Raw genomic sequence first — 20473 nt, 5'->3', positions numbered from 1 at the left:
GATTCGACAAAGTTGTGTGTTGTGAGGAAGTGGAAAGAGAGAGAGAGAGAACTGACGCCGCGAGGAAAAAAAAGGTTCGAATTCCGGAAATCTACAACTCGATCGGTCTCTTTGCCCTGCGGTTTACCCTGGGCGACCAAACACAAGAGCTTGATTGGAGATCCAGAAGAAATAGGACCTCCGTACGAGGGAAGAAATAGCAAATTTGCTTGTCTCTCACTCGCCGACTGCCGCATTCAAACTTCCATCAGTTTCAAGGCGAACATCAAGGTCAGCGAATGATATTAGCAGCACAACAGTCCTGAGGAGATGATATCAAGTTCGTCATAAGTCAAAGGAGTGTTGTAACAGAAGGACACATGAATCTACTCGACCTCCTACAACTCGAGCGAGATTCCTAGCTGCTTCGAGACACTACTGGACAGCCAGAAGAGCTTCGATAGAATCAGTGATGCTGTAGAATACGTCGAGAAAGCACATGAAGGAAACGAGAACTGACTGAAACGACCGAAACGTCTGCGAGACTGACATTGAAAACTATCGAGCTGAGTCTTGCAACCTAGCGAGACGCTCAGGACAGACGATGTACTTGACGTATTCGGAGTAAGCTAGCCTTTGAACGAAATAGTCAGCTTCGTGCGAGCAGCAAGCAGACGCAAAAAAGAACACGAGGAGACCCGACTCACCAGTGTTGCGCGAGAAAGCTGCTAGTTTCGCAAAAGTCGGAGAGTCGAAACATCTAGAGCCTCGCCCATTGCTTTGTCGAGGAGGGCTTCCGTACTCATGCGGCACGTTTGACGCAAGATTGTCGATTTGTCCCATCGCGAAATAGTCTTCAAGGTTGCTCTTCGAGAAGCTGTACGGCACAGGCGTCTCGGCTTGGCTCTCGTTCAGGGTTGTCTGTCGAAGAGAAGAGTTTTCAGCCGACGTCGAAACGAAATTGTCAAATTGGATTACTCACTCCGAAAGAAGCGAAATCGAGAGCAGGGTCGTCAATTCTTGAGCTCGTCTGATCAACACGCTCCTACGTATCAGTATCGATTCTTACCGAGGCTAAGATCCTTTCTGTTCCACGTTTCTCGGAGTTTCGAGACGTTTCCTGAGGCGAAAGGGTGAAAAGGAAAGAATGTTGACACACCTGAAACGATGTGGGCAGGGACCTTGCATACTGTGGTAGTGCGAAGCAAGGCGAGCCAGGCAGGATCGACGTGGCGACGGCCCCAATTCTCGATTCACGTTTCGCTGCTTTCTGGACTGAAAGCCGAAAACGATCAACTCTCAAATTTACGAGTAGCATAGATCTGCATGTAAAGGTAAGTTCGGGGGCGACAGCGTCAACAAATCTCTCAACTGGGCAGGAGAAGCGATTACCGACTTACGAAACTGTTCGACTCTACAGGTTTCGACAGGAGGAGAGATTTGACTCCGAGAGTAGATCCGAGGGCGACTTCGTGAGAGGGGCGCGTATCGACCATAGTGTCTGAGGTTGTGTCCTGAGAGCGACTCGAAGAAGGCGTTGAGCGGCATACGACCAGAAGAGACGAGCTGGAGGGCGTCAACTTGAGAGGGATTCGTCAGGAGAGAAGAAGCTTGCGGAGGTGACGCGTGCGGTCGGAGGAACGCGCTAGAGCGTATTGATCCAGTCGATGCTGTGCTAGTACGTCGAGATTCGGACGGGAAGGAGGGACGAGTTGGAGCAAGGAGCGATTTCGCCGGAAAGTTTGAGTTTCTCATTCCGCTACTCCTCCTGCTTCTGAACTCCCGACTACCCGACAGCCTACCGTGCTGACCGGTCTCGGAAACTTGAACCGCCCCAAAACTCAAGCCCTCCAACCAACTCCCATGCAACACCAGGACTCTCCCTCTTCGCTTCTCGAATCGCCGCTTCCGCAGATGTCCAGCCTTCAAGTAGATTAACCAGCCCCAGCCAAAGCAAGGCAGGAGGAAGGAGAAATTCAAAGAGGTCTGAATCGCTTCATCTGGAATCGATCTCTGTGAGTCTCTTCTCTGCCAAAGGCTGCCGTTCGAAGCCTGGAAACGTCGGAGGATTGTACTCGAACGCAGAAGTGAGCGTTGATCATTCCTGTGATGCTTCAGGATTCCCACAGGGACTGGTTCGTTCAAGCGAATCTTCGAGAGCGGAGAACAGGGACAAAGAGCTAAAGAACATCATCGATCGGGTCGTACCTTCAAGAGGATGTACTCGGTTAGTAGGAACATGTCGTGTCGGAGCAGAAGGCGATTCGGAGTTTGGTCAAAATTGGGGGACATGTTAGAACGAAATGCGTCGGTACTGTCTTCGGTGAGTACAACTCTCTCCCTCTCCGATGGAGTAGGTGTATGCTAGGTCGCACACGGAAGGGTAGTTCTCACATTTCCCATTCAGCATTCAGCACTCTGTAGTCGAAATCGGTAAACTCAGTTTCGCTCCCCAACTTTGCTCTCAATGCGCTCTTCTAGGCCTCTCCGTTCGATCCATTCTCCTTCAATCTGGAGCCAATCTCTATCGCCGTATCCTTCGTCACCTGCGAGATCTTCCTCTTCGCATTCGGTAAATACAGGAAACTCTTCACTCATCTCCTACTCGTCCACTCTACCTCCCTCCCACCTTCACCACTCCATTCCGCGTCCGACTCCCCTTTCGCGAAGACCTGCAATACTCTTCATTCGTCTCTCCCAAGTCCTATTCTCCTACCCTTCCAATCCGCACTTCGTCCTTCTTCAGCGCCAACAAATACTGTATGGACGATAGAAGTGAATATGGAAGGGTAGTTCCTTCGAGAACGGGATAAGGAAAGTGCTGCAGTGACGATTACGTTCGTTGGTTCAGCGATCATCGAGGAACAATCATGAGAGCGGTGAGGGGGAGAAAGAGGATGATCAGTTGAGGTGAACAGTGGAGATGGAAGGCGACAGTGAGGGTGGCGTTTTAGATTAGCAAGCGAGCTGGGAGAAGGAAGAAGTGAAGATGTTTAATCGATTCCCAAACCTTCCGACCCACAACGTCGGTCTCTGACTCTCCGCTACTCGAGGAGAGAAGTTCGTGCGAAGCCCGTAGTAGCAATTGCAACAAGATTGGACTCCAAACGTGCTGCCATCGATTCCCTCGGAAAATCGATCACAGTTTGCGGCTTTCTCGAAAACGCAGTGAACGGCAGCCGACATGACGATGTTGGGCGAAGAGAAATCTTTTCCAGCTGCCTTGCGAGCGAGCTTCCAACGACGTTTCGCGGCGAGTACCGCCAACATGATCGCTTCGGACGAACCGACCGTCGATACACCGAGAGCTTCCGCATTTTCGTCGTCGAGAGGAGCGTTGAAGAGCCTTGCGATCTGATTGACGCAACGACTTTCGAGTTCGGCGACGGCAGGGTACTCCTCCTGTATACACGACTCGTCAGCGGTCGAAAAGCGATGCAGGAAAACGAGAACTGACGTGGTCGATCAGATTCTGCGAGGCAAAATGAAAACTGTGAGCAGCCTGACAAAGTTTTCAATAATCCGGTCGAAGTAGAACAGTTCCGCACCTTTGACATATTGTCCATCATCAATTGCTCAGCCTCGGGTTCCATATAAGTCGTAACGAACGAGGCCAAGTTGGTCGAGGGATTCCCATCCATCAAAAGTTCGTCTCGTACGAACCTCGCCGCCATGCGAGGGTCCATTTCTTCCTCGTTCATCTCGAACCGCTTAATCCCTGCGGCGGCTGAACCATAGATCGTTGAGGAGAGTGCGTGAACATCCGAGCCGTTTTCAGTCTGAATCGAACGAGCAGTGAGCCGTTAGTCAGCGGGTCGGCCCTTGTCGCCGTAGGAGATAGTAGATCGAGTGCTCACATGTACACGAGAGTTTGCGGCAACTGAAGCGAGTCGACTCCTGGTTGAAATCGTTCATCATCGTCATTCAACAAATCCCAAAACGTCAGCTTTTACTACAGGAATTGCTCATAAGAGGCTGGGTAGCAATACGTACATTTCTGCTGCGTGTGCGAGTACGAGACTTGAGGTGGTGTGAAGAAAGTGAAGTAGAGGAAGTCGACCGAACGCGAGGGCGAAATTTCTGACGAGTCGACCCCGACTTCTCCTCGAAATCTAAGCTTGGATCAACGAAAGTTGCAAATCTCAAATGAGAGACAGTCGACACGAGCTGCGTGGTTGCCGATCGATCAATTGTCTGCGCGAAAAAATTGTCGAAATGAGTTTCGCAAGTCCAAGCTTCACATCGTCCGTTCCGTTCATAACGACAACGGCGAGCGAGAAGGGCGCCGCATCTTTGCAAACAGAGCTGAAGAGGGCGCTCGGGCGCTGCAAGGGGTGAGATTGCGACAAAATGAAAAAAATAGAATCGAAATGCGAAATACGAAAGGTTGGAGAAGTAACAGAGAACGAGAATGCCGCACAGCGGTAGATATGTAACTAAGAAGGATAGGCAGTGGTACTGAGCAATCACAGAGGAAACAGCCTCGAGACAGCTGGGAAAGATGGTGGAGAAGGAGTATTAGGGCCGTGCGAAATCGAAAGAATTGGGCTCGAATGAGGTGGGTAAGGTAAGGATGGGAAATGGGGATGGTAGATGGTAAAATAAGATAGATGTTGCAAGGAGGAGTTTTGGTGAAGGGTTGATTAGTAGCGATAAGGAAAAAGCGGTATCGAGAGATGGTGGAGAAAATAATGAGATGAGAGAGAGTCGATGAGGATATGCAATGCAAATGTACCTATAGACAATAAATAGCGACGAATGCTCCGGCGGCGGCGAATAATGCGGATCCAGTCTTGGTGAAGACGATGTTTGAAGATGCAGCAGCGTTTGAAGGAGTTTGCGAGGAGGAAGTTGCTGAGGGGGATGAACCGGCTGAAGCTGCCGAGAATGATGAGCCGACGCTCGACGAAACTCCTCCTCGAGATGAAGCGTTTCCTGAAGAAGCTCGTGCGCTCGAATCGGCGGCTGAAAGTGAGGAAGAAGAGGATTGACCGGTAACGGCGGTCGGAGAAGGGACGGAGATCGTTGGTTTCGTAGAAGCTCCGAGATTCGTCGTTGTCGGTGCGGCGATCGTCAAAAGGGAGACGGAAGTACCGGAAGGAGGAGCGTCTGAAACCGAGTTTGAAGCGTTCGCGGCCGCGATCGTGATCATGTCTGTGTAACCGATTTCGTCCGGGTTGTTCAGAGATTGAACGACGATAGTGTCTACAAGGTCACGTCGAGCGTCAGTACCGCATGAAGGCGTCGAAAAGAGAGAGATTAGAAGACTGACAGTTGTTCATTTTCTCCCAACCATCCGGTACGACAAACTCTACCCTCCCGCATTCATGTCCAGGCGCGACGACCCCCAATCCATACCCCGAGTCACAATACCCCTCCTGAGAAGTTCCAGCGATACTGTTCGTGATCACATAGGTTGGTCCTCCGATGTTACTCATCAGCGAAACTGCGACGTCTCCTCCGGGAGGTCCTAGCCAATTGACGGCGACGGATTCTCCAATGTTCCAGGTTACTGTGCAGCGGTAGAAACCACACGCAGGTTCGGTGATACTGTTTGAGCGAGAAGGAAAGCGAAAAAAATAGGTCAGTTTTCATTTTCCGCTCGATCGAGAATTCACCTTGTCTCGCTCCGATTGCCTCATCCTGGTCCTGCAGCTGCTCCACCATCACTTCTGTTCCTTTGCTCGTCTTCGCTTCTCAGCCCTAGCCATTCACAGCCCGCTTCGATCTGCCCCAATCGACCCCAAATTGCCCTACCGCTAATCTCGCCCTCGACTCCCCAGGCCCAACCTCCTGTGCACTCTCTCCCGTCTGCTTGTTATCCATTCCCTGTCCTCATTGTATTTCGATCCTTTCCCCCCGAAATCTCGCGTTGTTGCGCGAACGAGTACTTTCTTCTAGTTCGCGCGTTCCCCCCCTCTGTTTACCTCCTCCTCCGATCCCTCCTCTCTAGAAGCCCATACGTAGAACAGAATGTGAGCGCTTACTAGAGTACTTTCCCTATGGTACCATCAAGACAATTCGAGCAGTGTCAGCACACGAGAGAGAGAGAGAGAGAGGTTCGAGAGCGGGTTGAATCGAACAAAGGCCCCTCCCTAACGAGCGACAGAGGAGAGAGACGAGAGACGGGAACGTACCAGTAGGATCATCAGGATTGTTCTCTGCTGCGTTGACTTTGTGTTTCGTGCTTGATGCGGAGCCGGAAGGAGACGGCGAGGCGGATGCGATCGAGGAGAGGGAGGAGAGGAGGAGGACTAGGGAAGTGAGAGAGGGACGCATAATCGAGTGCTTTGTGAGAGGCTAGCAGCCTGGCGGAGCTGGAGGGACGGAAGAGGAGGTTTAGGATCGGAAGAGGAGAACCGTGAAATTTCTTGCGCCAAAAAAAGAATCGCAGAGTTGAAAATCGCAAAATGCTTCCAATCGCTGTTCCGCTCTATGGCTTTCAGTCGTGCTACGTCCTTCGAAAAGGAACCACTGAGCCTTCGAAAGGTAGGAAAAGTGAAAATCGAGAACTTCTCAAAATGGCCTTCTAACCTCGCGATGAGGTCCTTCGACGGTGGCGAGCGTGTACCGAACAACTGTGCGAGAGTAGACTCGTAACGTCGATCTCTGACAGAAGGATTCGGGGATCGCTCTCTGCACAGAAAATGAACCGAACGACCGAAAGAACGAAAGGAGAGACTCAAACTCTCGACTCGACGACGACTCCTTCTGCGCCACCCGTACACTCAGTGGGGTCAGCTGGGCAGTGTCAGCGACGGTTCCAAGAGAAAGTTTGCCACATCGATATGAAGTTTAATTCATTCCATCGCTCGAAACTTTGCCAGAGAGGAGATGCTTTCCGAATTTCATGCCGTGCATTCTGCTCGCTCGTCTCGTATCATTCCCTACCTCTCCTCCCTCCTACTCGACTCCTAGACCTTTCAACATCCCCCAGCCACGCTGCCGACCCCAAGAAACAGCCTCAACAGACCCGTTCAATCAATTTCGCAGTGAGCCCGGACTCCAATTCCCAAGTTGAAGGATGTTTTTCTCCTCTTCCGATTTCGCTCGAGCTCCACCACGCCCTCCACCGCCTCTAGAACTAACTCACCAAGTGACTCCATGTCGAAAGAAACGAGAAAACGCGTCGCCCTCTTCAAAAGGAGAATCCGAGTCTTCAGAAGGAGAGGGAGAGGAACTTACAGAAGGAGAAGAGGGAGAACGGGACGCGTTGCACTTGAGAGAAGGAGGAGTAGTACGAAAGAGGAAGAAGAGTCCGGTCAAGAGAGGGTTGGACGAAATCGCGAAAGTTTGGGAGGTCAATTTGGGTGGAAGAGGAGGAGGAAGGGAAAATCGAAAGGGGGTTGATGAGGAAGTTCGAGCGTTCGTCCCTCTCTCGATCCTCCTGAGCCTTGAGTCAGTCAAGACTGACGCTTGCTGTATCTTTCTGACGCCAACTCGACTGCGCAATCTCCTCCCTCCCCTCGAACCTCTTCTCTCGACTTTCTCTTTCTTCATCTTCCCTTCGGCCGCACACTCCTCTCTCTCTCGCGATCCCCGACAGCCCACCATCACTTGGAATACCTTCTATGAGTGGAACGAAAGATGGACACCCGCCAGAACGGTTCGACAAGATTCTGTACTCGGATTTGAGTCCTGAAGAGTGAGTTCATTCAACTCCGTCATTGCACTTCTCTCTCGAGGGTCTTTGCTGCTGGCATCGTATCACATCATTTAGATGGAGGAGTTGACTGGGTAAACGGCTGATTGGAAACCCTTCATAACGGGAGACGGATGAATGCACTTGAAGCTGACCACTTTCGTTCCTCTCTCTCTCTCCCACGAAATTTAGCGAATGGATTCGACTCGGGAAAGGATCGTTCGGTTGCGTCTACAAAGGAGAATACCTCGGTATCGACGTCGCGATCAAAGAAGTCATGAGTTCGCAAGAGTACGACGTAGAGAAATACCTCTACCGAGAGATTTCCCTGATGCAACAAGCTCGACACCCAAACGTCGTTCAATACGTCGGGTTATGTCTCGCACCTCCACCTCCGAAAGACGCGATCACGGATGATGGAACTTCGAGACCGACGAGGATTCTCATCATTTCGGAATATTTACCGAGAGGGAATTTACGACAATATATCCTCGATCGAACACTTCCTTTCCCTCGGAGGTTACGAATGTCCTTTTCGATCGATATTGCGAGGGCTCTGTCGTATCTCCATGCGAGCCCGAGGAGTTGTATGCATAGGGATTTGAAGGGAGAAAACTTGTTGGTCACGGAAAACGAAAGGTTGAAAGTTTGCGATTTTGGATTGGCTAGGGTCGTCGATGAACAGTCGGCTTCGGCAGAGGTACAGAAATCGAGACCTTTGACTTATTGCGGTACCGACGGATGTGAGTGGAACTCTTGCGAAGGAAGTTTCATACGAAAACTGACTTCTTTCGCGATTCGGATTCTCACAGACATGTCCCCTGAGATTCTCCTCGGTGAACCCTTCACCCTCTCGACCGACGTCTTCTCCCTCGGAGTCCTCTTCATCGAGATCGCTTCCCGTACCCTCACGTCTCAACATCATTTCGTGCGTTCTCCTCCCGACTACGGTCTCGACATTTCCGAAGTTCGTTCTTCCGTCTCCTCGAACTGTCCCTCCGCATTCATCGATCTCGCCCTCCGATGTTGCGATACGTATCCCGAACGTCGACCAGTCATGAAAGAGATTTTGAACGAATTGAGGGAGATTGAGAGGCAAGTTTTGGCGAGGGAAGATCGAGGGGAAGGTGATGCTCATACGAGAGGAGCGAACTCGGCGACGACGGCGAGTATGAAGGGAAACGTCGGATCGATCTCGTATGCGGGGACGACGAAGAGAGGTTCGAAACCGGGAGGAGGAAGAGCGAGACCTTCAGCACCGAGATTACCGAGCTTCGAAGGGAAAGTCAAGATCAGTTCGAGCTTCTTAGGAGGAGGAGGAGGATCGTCGGACTCGTCAGGAAAGAAGCTCGGTCATCCCGTATCGAGGGAAGGAAGCGAATCGGAGGACGATGGAGAAGCACTTCTGGCTCTCGCAGAAGCGGACGTTCCAATCGACGAAACGGAGGAAACGACTTCTCAGTACTCTACGAGCGTAGTCAAACCCCGTAGTACGATCATCGCTCGTCCTTCAGCGGCAGGAGGAGGAGGAGGAGGAAGACCTTACGGAACTCTCGGAAGTACGAGTGGAAGCACTCTACCCGGCGAAGCTCAACACAATCGAAGTGGATCTCTCCCTTCCCTTCCTCCGTCATGGGTTGCCGCTCACGGTAACAAACCCTCGGCCTCGAAAGCGCACCTCCTCGACCCAGAAGCAGACGAAGACGAAGGAACCGCGACGATTATCGCAAACTCTTCCGCCGCCGACTCTCCCCACAAACTCTCTTATCTCACGGCTCGAACTTCGACTCTCTCAATCGCGAACGCCGTCGTAGGAGGAAATCATGACAAACACGAACCGGACGAAGAAGCGGAAGAAGCTCGAGACGTTTTCCATTCCGCTTTCCAACAACCTCCTCAAATCGTCACATCGACGCCTGAAGCGCCTCATCGATTCAGTCTCATCAAGCCTGGACTACAACGTTTCCTCGGTAGCTTCTCTCCTTACTCGTACTCGACTGCGGCTCTCGGACTCGGCGCTGGGAGTGGAGTCTCTTCAGCTTCGTCTTCGAAAGACGATAAACGTACCTCGTGGGACAACGCGGGACGACTCGAGAACGGTCAAGTCTACTCGAGTGCCGTCTTGGCAACGGGAAAATGTCTGTTGTGTGCGAAGAAACTGGGAATGATGAAAGCTTATTTGGCTTGCGACGATTGCGGGTTAGTGCTCTCACTCTCTTCTTGAGCGACTCGCAGAGCTGACACCCCTTTGATCGCAGATACGCATGTCACGTCAAATGTTCCGACTCGGTCTCTCCGACTTGTCCAGCTTCGACCTTGTCGACTCCTCTAACTTCTCCGACGTTCGCTCCCTCGAAACCAACTCGTGCAGCTCCTTCTCCTCCTCATTCTCGAACTTCGTCGAAAGATCGTACTTCGAGTAAACTCGTCAAGAAGACCAAGAACAATTCGGTCGATGGAGGCAAACTCCACAGATGAGCCCGTTCTCATTCTCATCTAACAGACCCTCTCTCTCCTCTCTCGCTTCTCTCTTTCCTCTCATTTTCACTCTCGCATATACACGATTACCCCCTTACTTTACTTGATTTCAACACCTAATCTAATACCATTTTCTCTGACTGTCTTTTACCCATTTCTAGCATTTTTCGCATTTCTCATCATTGATTCCCCCGTTACTACTTATCGTTTCATACCTCTTGCTTCATTCAGCAATACCCCCCTTTGATATCACTTCCTTTCGCTTTTTCGAGCTTAATTTCCCATCTCATCTTGTAAATCATCCCATTCCTTCGTTCCTTCACTACTCCGACGAGAGTGCTCGGATCAGATCTCGAGTTTACTAGCTTCCTCGACCAAACTCAATTCCAAAGCGAACCTCAAATCTTCTTCTTCCCTCTTTCTCCGTCGCTCTCGTTCCTCCTCTTCAGCTGCGATTTGACTCGCTTTGAGTTGATCGGATAGAAGAGATGAAGGAGCTGCTGGAGTCGTTTTGGTGCTTGATGAAGCGACGGGAGACGGAGAGGGAGAAGCACGAGCGACGGGAGACGGAGAGGGAGAAGCACGAGCTCCTGCGACTTGGGACCATCCTCGTCGGATCGGAGTGCTTGAGCTACCGGCAACCGGCGGAGAGGTCGACGAGTTGATCGGGAAAGAGCTGGTTGAGGGCGAGGGAGAGGGAGAAGGAGAAGCGAAAGAAGGTTTTCGACTTGAGGGAGGAGGAGAAGTTGAAGTCGAAGCTGCAGTCGGCCACAGAGATGGATCCATATCCGGGACGGGATCGTTCGCGTAATTCGAGAACGAAGATCCATAAGTCGGTCCGAGTCGAGGGGAGATTTGAAGTTTCGCGTTTGAAGTTGTCGGAGATCCGAGCGCAGAGAGGGAAGGGGAAGACGCGGCGGAAGCGGGCTTCCAGTTGTAGGCGGAGAAAGAACGGGGAGATGGGGAAGGGGAACCGTTTGTGAGTGAGGAACCGCGGAGAAAGGGAGAGGAAGGAACGTTGAGTGAAGTTGAGGGAGAATGCGGATGAGATCCTCCGCCTGTTGCTCGATCTTCGTAGTCGTCGATCACAATCGTTGATCCTCGACGAAGTCCAGATCCAGAAGGTCGATCGTCCAAGTCTTCATCGAGTACGAGGTCCTCCCTCAACCACTCGTCCGGAGCTTGTTCCCACTCGCTGTCCTCCTCTTCGACTTCTCTCCCCTTTCCGTTATCCATAGCGAGCGCGATCAACTTCTTCTCTTCCTCCTCGGCGCTCAAGATCATCGCGAACGCGATCGCTTCTTCCTCTGTGAAATTGTCGAGCGACGGAGGGAGTCCAAATTGCGAAGTCAAACGATGTTCTTCGTCGAATCGTTCGACTCGTGCCGAAGATTCTGCTGATAGTGCCGAGAGTGATTCCCGCACTTGATGTTGCAGCTCGATGTTTGCTGTGATGTGGAACGGAGCCATGATCAATGAAAATTCGGATCGACGACGAACATTCCGCACTCACCTTTGAATCGCTCTTGTCTAGCCGTGACTTTCCCAGTCTTCCATCCAGGCGCTCCTTTCTTCTTAAGAACCGCCTCTGTCCTCCAAGCGAGGATCCGACCTCCGATCGCAGCAACGACGCAATCTCGATTCGCTCGAATATGACTGACCAACCACCTCTCCTCGTCGTCTTCAGGGATGAGACCTTGCGCGAGCATTCGAGAAGGATGTCGAGGAGCCGAGCGTTCTCGGAACGTCCTCACGGGAGATTGGGAAGCTTGAGGCGGACCGAGAGTGGAATAGAATCGGAGAGTACCGTCCAAACTGAGACGACCAAAGAACTCATCAGCAAACGCTCTTGCGTAGTACAGATGAGAAGTCTAAAAGGCTCACCCTCCGATGAATACTCCCGCTTCCGTAATTTCGAGCGCTGTAACTTTACTCGATTTTCCGCCTGAATCCGGAATCTCTAGATCTTGTAAAAGCTTCGAGGGTGCCACAATCTCTCCTTCCTTCTCCGGTTCTGTGTACCAATCCCAGACGTAGACTCGACCCTCGAAGTCTCCCGCGACGACGTATTTCTTTCTCCCGAAAGACTTCGAGCCGAACGCTGCTGCAGACGAAGGAAGAATCGACGTCGAATTCGTGCGAGACAGAGGGGGAAGAGTCGAGGAGGAAGCGAGCGAGATGAGTCGAGGCGGAACGAGAGAGATTGAGGCGGAGTGTTCGCTCGGAGTCGCAGGTTGCGAGGGAAGCGGTAGAGGTGGAGGTTCGTCGAAATCAACCGCGAGACAAGTGATCATCGAGAGTTGATTCGGTACAGGGTGACCGAAGACGACTTGAGTGAAGGAGTTATCGGGGTAGAAGGTGTAACGAGTGAATTTTGTCGAATCTTCGGAATGAGCGAGGAGGGATCTCGAGCCGTTCGATGGTGACGGTGAATCGAAGATGAGAGTATCGACCGACCCAATCTCGTGAGGGTCAATTACGAGCGGTTCGACGGAAGGGCTGAGGGCTCCTCCTCCTTCAGGCAGATCAATTGACGGCCAAACGATGACCTTTCCATCGCTCCTTCCGATCGCCAGACACGCCGGTCTTCCGTTATGTCTTCCTATCCATCCCGAGTCGAATGCGACCGCCGTGGTCTTGACTCGATGTCGCATGACTTCCGCCGCTGTCACTCCTCCGTTCGCGGTCGCTGTCGAAGAAGGTTGAACGATATTTAGGTCCCACCGACTCGACCAGACCTTGACTGCCGGAGGAGCTCTTTCCCTCGCCCCTTGAACTGGCGGAACGTTCAAACTCCAAACATTGACTCCTCCATCTTTCCCAATACTAACGAACAATTCCATCCTCTGTTTCACTCCCTGCATCAACTTCCCATTGCCCGTTCCTCCCAAGTTCGAGAACGTGACCAACTGTACCGCCGTCCCTTCTCGATGCGCTTCGAAGATCTGTCTCACTTCTCCTTGGTCAATCGTCGAACCGACTGAACCCCTCCCACCATTCCCAGCGATTCCTCCCGTAGGAGTGCTATTAGAGATACGAATACTTCCATCTCGCATCCCCCAGATCAACCGGCTCCCGTCTTGAGGAGAAATAGCGAACGAGGTCGTCGAGATGAGCGCGAGGTTCTGTAAGGGTCGACCAAGGTGATCGATCGGAGTCGAGAGGAGAGGCCGTTTCGAGAGTTTACCGGTGAAGGGCAGGGAGTGAATAGCGGCGCCAAGAGGGAGGGATAGGGAGAGAAGCGGGAGGTCGGTAGGAGAGTTGGGATCTCGACTTGGGCGAGATGGAGTCGAAGGTCGTGAAAGCTGAAGCGGATTCGATGTGGTGGAAGGTAGTTGGATGAAGATGGAAGATAAGGCGCCGAGAGAAGGGTTTGTCGTGACTGTAGGAGTTCGAGAGCGATGCCATAATCTACAGGAATTCTTCGTCGTCAATTTCGCGGTTCAGAGTGAAGGAATGAGTATACGTACCTCATGAGGGCTACTCTGGCGATATACTCAGCTCGCCAAGAAGAAGGCTCGATCCTTCTCCCTAACGAGCTTGCATTTACGCCGTAATACATCTCGAAAGCGGTCTGCACCAATGCACCAGAGTTAGTTCTCGCGGTCTCCGAGGATGGGAGAACTAACTCACTCTCCAGCTTGTCTCGTCCCCAACGACTTCGTTCCACAGCCGGCAGACAAGTTGACAGGTGCCCAGTTCGCGCGGAGGAAGATGGGCGAAAACGTGCGTCAAGCACTCAAAAGGCAGGTTCTGGATCGGAGAGGAGCTGTAGGATGAGATATACGAGCTTCTGGTCAGTAGAACGAACGGCTGAAGCACAGAATTGGAGGTTAGAAAGCGAAGTTTCGATACTGAAAACGCCACATTTCGACATCCTGCGAGCTTCAGTGCCAGTTCCCGTGGATCTGATGACGCCTAGCTACATCCTGTCTCCCTCCCCAGAGTTCCAGACCGTTCTATCGTCCTTGTGAGAGACCACCATTCTTCGTTATGACGAGAGACGCCGAGAACGTCGCTTTGCTGGCTGTGAAGAGAAGCTATACTTACCCATACGCTCCTGTGTCCCTATCCTTCCCTCTAGCTTTCCCCTTGCCCTTGTTCGAGGTCAAAATGGGTGATTGACTCGTTTCATCTTCTTTTCCGAATTGTTCTGTCTCCACCTCTTCTGCGCGTTCGACTACTGTCTGACCCACATCTTGGCTAGCTGAGATTACTGCTGATGCTTCGTCGGACGCCATCGAGTGTTGTTGAGGCGTTTACTGGTGCGTGACGTCGAAAGAGGAGAGAGAGACGGTTGATGCTGATATGCTGAGTACTGGATGCGAGAAACGATGCGATGCGATGCGAATGTAGCTGGAGACGATGCGGAAGGCGAGACGGAGTCGAAACAGTGAAAGAGAAGTTTCCGCGAAAACAACGTTCCTTGCGTTCTCGACTCGACGTCAAAAACGCGTCTTGCGAAAACTAGTGAGAACGTGCTAGCTCTCTGAATCTCCACAACTAGTGCTCGGTCATGTACAGGGAATCGATTAATCAGTAGGAACTAAGTAAAGGAGGTTATTCAATATCGTATTTTCGTTTCCGTTCTCTCCCAGTTTCCGCGGCCCCGTTTCCCGAACTATGTACTGTCCCCATCTAACTACCTCTGCATCAACGTCAAATCTCCAGCAAATGCCGCGATCGTGCGATTTAGCGTTCGTCGGTTTTGTCCTATTATCACAAGTCGGTTAGTTTCTTCTCACCTAGGACTCAGCTGGAACTGCCACTTACATAACTGCTGTCAATACCACCAAGAAGCATCTTGACGAGCCACAACTCGGGTGTCAAATCGACGGGAGGAACTGCTCGGGCTGTGAGCGAACGAACGGAGAATGGTCAGAGGGGGATCGAGTCTGAGATTGCGAGGATTATACACACCCATATCTTCACTTTCGTTCTCAAAGTTTGAGGTGCACTGTGTTAGAGGCATAGAGTACATCAGCAGAAGATAGGGAATATTGGTCAAGAGTTGAAGATGGGGAGCGATGGTCAAGAATTGCTTACATCAACCAAATCTCCAACGATCGGATGGCTATCGATCTCCTCGAGGAAAGCCCTCGCCTTTTGATCGTTTCCGACCTGAGCCAATTGATACGAAACGGCATCGGAACCGTAGTGCGTTTGACGGAGGACATTGTTTGCGTTGACGATTACGTTCGTCAAGGTATCACGGGCTTCTCCACCCTGAGAAAGTACAGGTGGGTCAGACAGCGAATCAAGACAAGGAAGATTGAGGGGAGAAGCTCACGGGAATTCCGTCGGTGATGGCAATGATGAGGACGGGTTTCTGTAACCTCCTGGCCCTCGCAGGACCGAGAACCAAAGGTTCAAGAACCTTGTTGTTCAAGTTCGTTCCCAAGGGCGTCAAACCGCTGAATCTAACTTGCGAAACAAGGTTTGAGGCTTGTTGCTCCGTCTTAAGTCCGTTTCCTTCGATTCGAGAGTTCATGAAGCGAACTTCGATACCGTCGTCGTCGAACAACGAGGCGGCGAATGCGACGCGGGAAACGATGAGCTTCAAGTCGTCAATACGAGATCCTCCTTCTTCGAAAGCCATCGAACCAGAGTCTACACAAGCGAGAGAGTCGTCAGTTCTAGCTCAGAAGCAGGAGAATGTTTGGGACTCACCATCGCAGTAGAGAATAACATCGAACAAGGCCAACTTGGCCAAATCCATTCCGATTTCCAAGGGCATCCTCCATTCCGTCGCGACCTGTTGCAAAGCTCCACTGCTCGCGATCCTTTGAGCGAGTCCGTGGAGTTGATTCGGATCCGGGTAGAAAGCTTCAATGTGTTGATCGATGACGGTAGCTTTCAACAAATTGAAGATCACGTTGGGATCCGTCGCGGTCGAAGCGTTTCCACCTTGAGGAGGTCGGTTTTGAGGAGGAGGAGGAGCAGCTTGTCCGTAAGCTGATTGTTGAGCGTGTTGTCCGTATGCGCCTTGAGGTTGCTGTCCGTAAGCGGATTGAGATTGTTGACCGTACTGTTGACCGTATTGTTGACCGGCGCCAACGGGAGGAGGAGGACCAGGAGGGGGAGCGTATTGACCTGCATCGATCGTGAGGACTCAGTGAGCCGAAGAAGGGAAACGAGAATCGGAAAAGACTCACCGGATTGGGGTCTTCCACCTCCGGGAGTCATCGAAGGGGGAGGACCTGAGGGAGGAGCATACTGAGATTGCTGAGATTGTTGACCTGGAACGATTGCGAAGTGGATGGGTCAGCCAAGAGAATCCGAAGGAAGAGGAAAGCTCTGTTGCTCCTCCGGTGCGAGTTCAATCGAGACTAGTTGATCACTATCACCTCCTTGAATCCTAATTCATCTTGCCCAGTTACTCCCCCGGGCTCCCCTCTTTGTTCCCGTGTTGTTTATCGTTTCGTCATCGTCCCCCACCTTTCGATTCCTTTATCGCGCTGTATCGAGACTGAGAGCTTACCGTATTGGTTCGAGTAGGCAGGAGGTGCACCGTATTGTCCGCCTTGTTGGGGTTGTTGAGGAGTTTGAGGAAGAGGGTGAGACTGTCCGTAACCTCCTGCTCCTCCAGATGGCGCGGCGCTGTTTCCACCGGCGGGTTGTACACCGGCTGCTGCTAGTTTCGATGCGAGACCCATGATTCGTGAGTTGGGATGAAGTTGAAGGGGAAGTGAAGGGGAAGGGAGAGAAGAGAGAATCGGGAAAGGTTCTTCGCGGCGAGGCGGTACAAGTCTTGGGTCATGATTTCGTCTCTAGGATCTCGCAAGACTGTCGCTGCAACACAGTACATTCCATCGCGAGAGAAGCAGGACGGGCGAAGGTACAATCGCGAGAGCGCGAGAACTTGACATCTCGCAGAATGACTCGTTCCCGCCAGCTGACTATCGGGAAAGCAGTACGAATTTGCAGCATGGCGACTATCGGAACTACACAGATATGTCGGAAGCACGTTGAACAAGATTGAAGGTGAGGGGAGAGACCTGTGAAGAAGGAGGAGAAACGAAACGAAAGAGAGTCAGCTCAGTGAATCCTCGAGTTTCTTTCGCCGTCACAGTTTTGTTTCCCGCCCTCTCCCCAGAACCGTCCTCTGCGTGTGTTCCTTCCACGTGATCGCTCAATTACTATCGTAGCTGTATAAATCGTCACGTTTGACGACTCTTCAACCCGCAACTTCCCAGTAAGCGTTTGGTATGGTTGAAGAAGTCTTGTCGCGATGTCCCTATCTCTAGGTGTCTCTGATCGAGGGCACAACAACATTCTTCCAGCAGTATACAAGTTCGTCCTCTACGCATCCAGTCCGTGCATCGTCCCTTCCTGTCTCTCCCAAGCTCTGCCACTCATCTCCGCTTCGTCCCTGTCGACACTGTGCTCCATTCCCTTCGTTTTCTTCTGCGTTGCAGCTCCTCTCTTTGACTTCGGTAAAGCCTCGTCGAGAGTAGAAGAAGGGTTTCGCTTGACACGAGGTCGTTTCGCGGCTGGCTTCTCTTCCTCCTCCGAACTACTTTCGTCCTTGACGGTCGTGGCTCGTTTCGCATTTCTTCTCGTCGGTCTCTTCGTCTGCTTGACCTCTTCTTCGACGTCGACACCCTCCTCCTCTTTGACGGGCTGATTCCTTTCCCCAATTTCGTTCTTGACTTCCTCCTTGACGTCGATCTCGACTTCTCCCTCCTCATCCTCCTTGACAGTTCCCACAATCTTCCCTTCCTCGTTCTCAACCTTAACTTTCTTCTTCGCTGCTCCCTTCTTCTTCCCGTTCCTGCTCCTAACGATCAGATCCTCAATCGGACAAGTCTCGACGAAATCCTGAGTCGTTACGCCGTTCGCAGCGCATGACACGCAGCCTCTCCCATGCCTCACCAGCCTACATCATCATACCGAGTCCTCTCACGTTAGATGGGGAAGTCACAGTGAGAACAAAGGGGAAGGGGTACTTGCAGCGAGTGTAACGGATATTTGAGCTCATCAGGCAGGGTTGCGTCGAGGTGGTAGAACGTTTGATCGCGAGAAGGAGGAGTAGTCGTTTTCGAGGAGGAAGTGTATTGAGGATTCTTGAGATCGGTAGAGTCGGGAGAGAGGGTATGGACGGAGCCGGTAGGAGGGAGCCAGCCGAGCGATTGAGTGAGACGATGGACGTGTGTGTCGACAGCGAAGGAGGAGCGGCCGAGACAGAAGAGGAGAACGCAAGAAGCCGTTTCTGCGAGCGAGAAAAGAGTCAGTCTAGCGTCGGAGAGTTGGGAGAGTATGGAACGTACTGATTCCGACTAGGTCGTACGAGATGAGCTCCTTCATGGCGTCTTCGTCGCTCTGCAAGCAAAACTTGGTCAGTAAGTCGAGAAAAGCGAAAACAAAGCGAATGAAAACTCACTTCATTGTGCAACCAATCCAAACTCAATTCCTCCTTGTCCTTCCCCTCGTTCCTCTGTCTCTCGTCCAACCTCCTCAGCACTCCGATAATACTCTTACTCTTCTGTTTCGCCAATCCACCGCATCGAATCGTACCTTCCAACAATTCCTCCCCTCCCTCAAGCACTTTCCTGTACTGAGCTCTCCCATACTTTTCATCCATCGACAGTTTTGCCCGCGTACTGTTCTTACTCGTCGTATTCTGGCTCAGGATCGTACGGATTAAAGCATCGAGTACTGAAGGAGTCGCTCCACAACCGGCAGGCGCTCCGGGTTTATCGACAAGTACGGCGGGACGAGTAGGCATTCCATGAACGGAAGCGAGTCGATCCGCGACGAGTTGAGCCTCAGAAGGAGTCGGATGAGGCCAGTGAGGAAAGGGAGTGCCCGATTCCAAGGTCTTCTCGTAGAGCTGGATCTTCTTCACTGCAGAGGCAGAGAGCTTCGGTTTCGTGTCTTCTGTTTTGGGTTTGACATCTGGTTCGGGTGAAGAGAGAGGGGAAGAAGGAGCGGGCGAAGATTTGGAAGGCGGCGAGGAGGTTCGTTTGATTGGGGCTTTACGAGCCATCTTGGAGGTTATACTGCTGACGAGACGCCGGTGAATCGTGTCAAGCGTGTACTGTATCGAGGGGAAGGGAGGGAAGGGAGAAAAGGAAAAAGTTGAACGACGTCACGGCGAAGTTCTCTCTCAAATTCCTCTCACGATCGAGTACCGATATGCAACTCGGAATGCAAAGGCAAGCCCAGATCAGAAGAGGAGAAGAGAAGCGGAGATGAAAAGGCTACAAATGAGCGAAAATCCGAACTTCGCAGACAACGAGTCACCATGACTCGTCGCCCCTTGCGCACTTCCGTAGTCCATTCCGCCGACTCCAATCGACGTCGCGATCGAATAACCTTGGGACGGAACGCCTTCAGGTTGAACCAACGTGAACGTGCGAACGGACAAGAATAAGTGAGCTTCGTTCCTTAATTCGAAAAGAGCTTTATGAAGAAGACTGGGCTCACCAGTGTAGGTGTAGTTGATTCCGGCAGACGATTGTGACTTTGCAATGTTCCCAATCAGGGCTGACCCGAATCCGCAAACGTTTCGGATTCCGTCAAGGCTGAAAGGAACGAAATGACGGAAAATGCTCGTCAGTCCGAAGCTCTCTTTGGATCAAGCTCACTCACGAGCTTCAGAGAAGTGGTAGAAAAGACGTGAAGCCGGAGCGGACGTACATGCTCGACGCATTGTGCTCAGAGGGAACTCCGAGGAATTCTTGACATTGATTTGTCTGTTGCGGTTGCGAGCGAACTCAGTCGCTCACTTCTCGCGACACTGCCCTTCGAATCTGGGCGAGAGCAGAGTACGTACCTGAACGAAGCAGTCGACGCATTGAGGGTCTGGCAAATGAAATTCTCGACGTGAGCTTTGGTTCGGAGAGCAATATCGATTGAAGTTAACACGATCTTACAGGCTGATGTGAAGGTATCTGTACAGGAGCACTTGATAGCGTTATAGAAGGACGCTGGATTGACTGTATTTGTTCACGACGGGCAGAATGTTCGGTCGTTCTCCCTTGATGCAAGATATCCAATGGGGAACAGACTCACAGATCATCTAGAGGCATTGCGAAGATCGTAACGAAGCTAATGAGCGCTCTGAAAGGAGACGAGACCTGCAAAATCGAATTCGAAACTGAGCTTCAAGTTGAAAACTCACATTTTGCCAATTCTGCGACGAGTTCCAGATATTCATATTCAGCTCATCCCGCCCTCGAATCTGTATCAGCAGAGAACTGGGATCGCTCACCTCGAAAGCAGGAGCTGCGGCTGCACAACTCGAAATCCCCTCCCATTCCGGTTGACAAGCTGTTTTCTCCTATCAGTCAGTACCCTCTCCTCTGCATCACTCACTTCCATATAGGGAACTGAAACGTACCTTGACACGAAGGAATCTCCGCTGGAAAG

General features: G+C 51.7%; 5 protein-coding genes across 5 annotated transcripts; 1 reads left to right on the top strand and 4 right to left on the bottom strand.

Moving 5' to 3' along the window:
* Positions 1–2934: 2934 nt before the first annotated feature.
* Positions 2935–6258, bottom strand: JCM6883_002681 (uncharacterized protein; the record flags this gene model as incomplete). The annotated part of the gene is made up of 8 exons (XM_076631453.1): positions 2935–3381; positions 3437–3451; positions 3528–3758; positions 3837–3859; positions 4723–5184; positions 5252–5529; positions 5967–5979; positions 6117–6258. 8 exons carry the CDS (start codon positions 6256–6258, stop codon positions 2935–2937), a joined length of 1611 nt encoding a protein of 536 aa, XP_076488514.1.
* A 1292-nt stretch (positions 6259–7550) lies between these two features.
* JCM6883_002680 (uncharacterized protein) lies at positions 7551–10099 on the top strand (the record flags this gene model as incomplete). The annotated part of the gene is made up of 4 exons (XM_076631452.1): positions 7551–7624; positions 7814–8364; positions 8434–9820; positions 9880–10099. The coding sequence occupies 4 exons, from the start codon at positions 7551–7553 to the stop codon at positions 10097–10099; spliced, it is 2232 nt and encodes a 743-aa protein (XP_076488513.1).
* Positions 10100–10444: 345 nt separating this feature from the next.
* JCM6883_002679 (uncharacterized protein) lies at positions 10445–14340 on the bottom strand (the record flags this gene model as incomplete). Its single annotated transcript, XM_076631451.1, has 6 exons — positions 10445–11547; positions 11613–11914; positions 11984–13510; positions 13570–13673; positions 13733–13868; positions 14150–14340. 6 exons carry the CDS (start codon positions 14338–14340, stop codon positions 10445–10447), a joined length of 3363 nt encoding a protein of 1120 aa, XP_076488512.1.
* A 451-nt stretch (positions 14341–14791) lies between these two features.
* JCM6883_002678 (uncharacterized protein) lies at positions 14792–16755 on the bottom strand (the record flags this gene model as incomplete). The annotated part of the gene is made up of 8 exons (XM_076631450.1): positions 14792–14812; positions 14873–14952; positions 15020–15056; positions 15146–15325; positions 15390–15709; positions 15770–16192; positions 16255–16338; positions 16581–16755. 8 exons carry the CDS (start codon positions 16753–16755, stop codon positions 14792–14794), a joined length of 1320 nt encoding a protein of 439 aa, XP_076488511.1.
* A 646-nt stretch (positions 16756–17401) lies between these two features.
* On the bottom strand, positions 17402–19088 carry JCM6883_002677 (endonuclease III domain-containing protein; the record flags this gene model as incomplete). The annotated part of the gene is made up of 4 exons (XM_076631449.1): positions 17402–17978; positions 18053–18311; positions 18370–18421; positions 18483–19088. The coding sequence occupies 4 exons, from the start codon at positions 19086–19088 to the stop codon at positions 17402–17404; spliced, it is 1494 nt and encodes a 497-aa protein (XP_076488510.1).
* Between the last annotated feature and the right edge of the window lie 1385 nt (positions 19089–20473).

Source organism: Sporobolomyces salmoneus (genome assembly GCF_050403485.1).
Source record: "Sporobolomyces salmoneus JCM6883 DNA, S_salmoneus_JCM6883_v1_ctg17, whole genome shotgun sequence".
NCBI lineage: Eukaryota > Fungi > Basidiomycota > Microbotryomycetes > Sporidiobolales > Sporidiobolaceae > Sporobolomyces > Sporobolomyces salmoneus.
The sequence above is the reverse complement of the archived record's forward strand: the minus strand, read 5'-3'. Positions and strand labels throughout refer to the sequence as shown.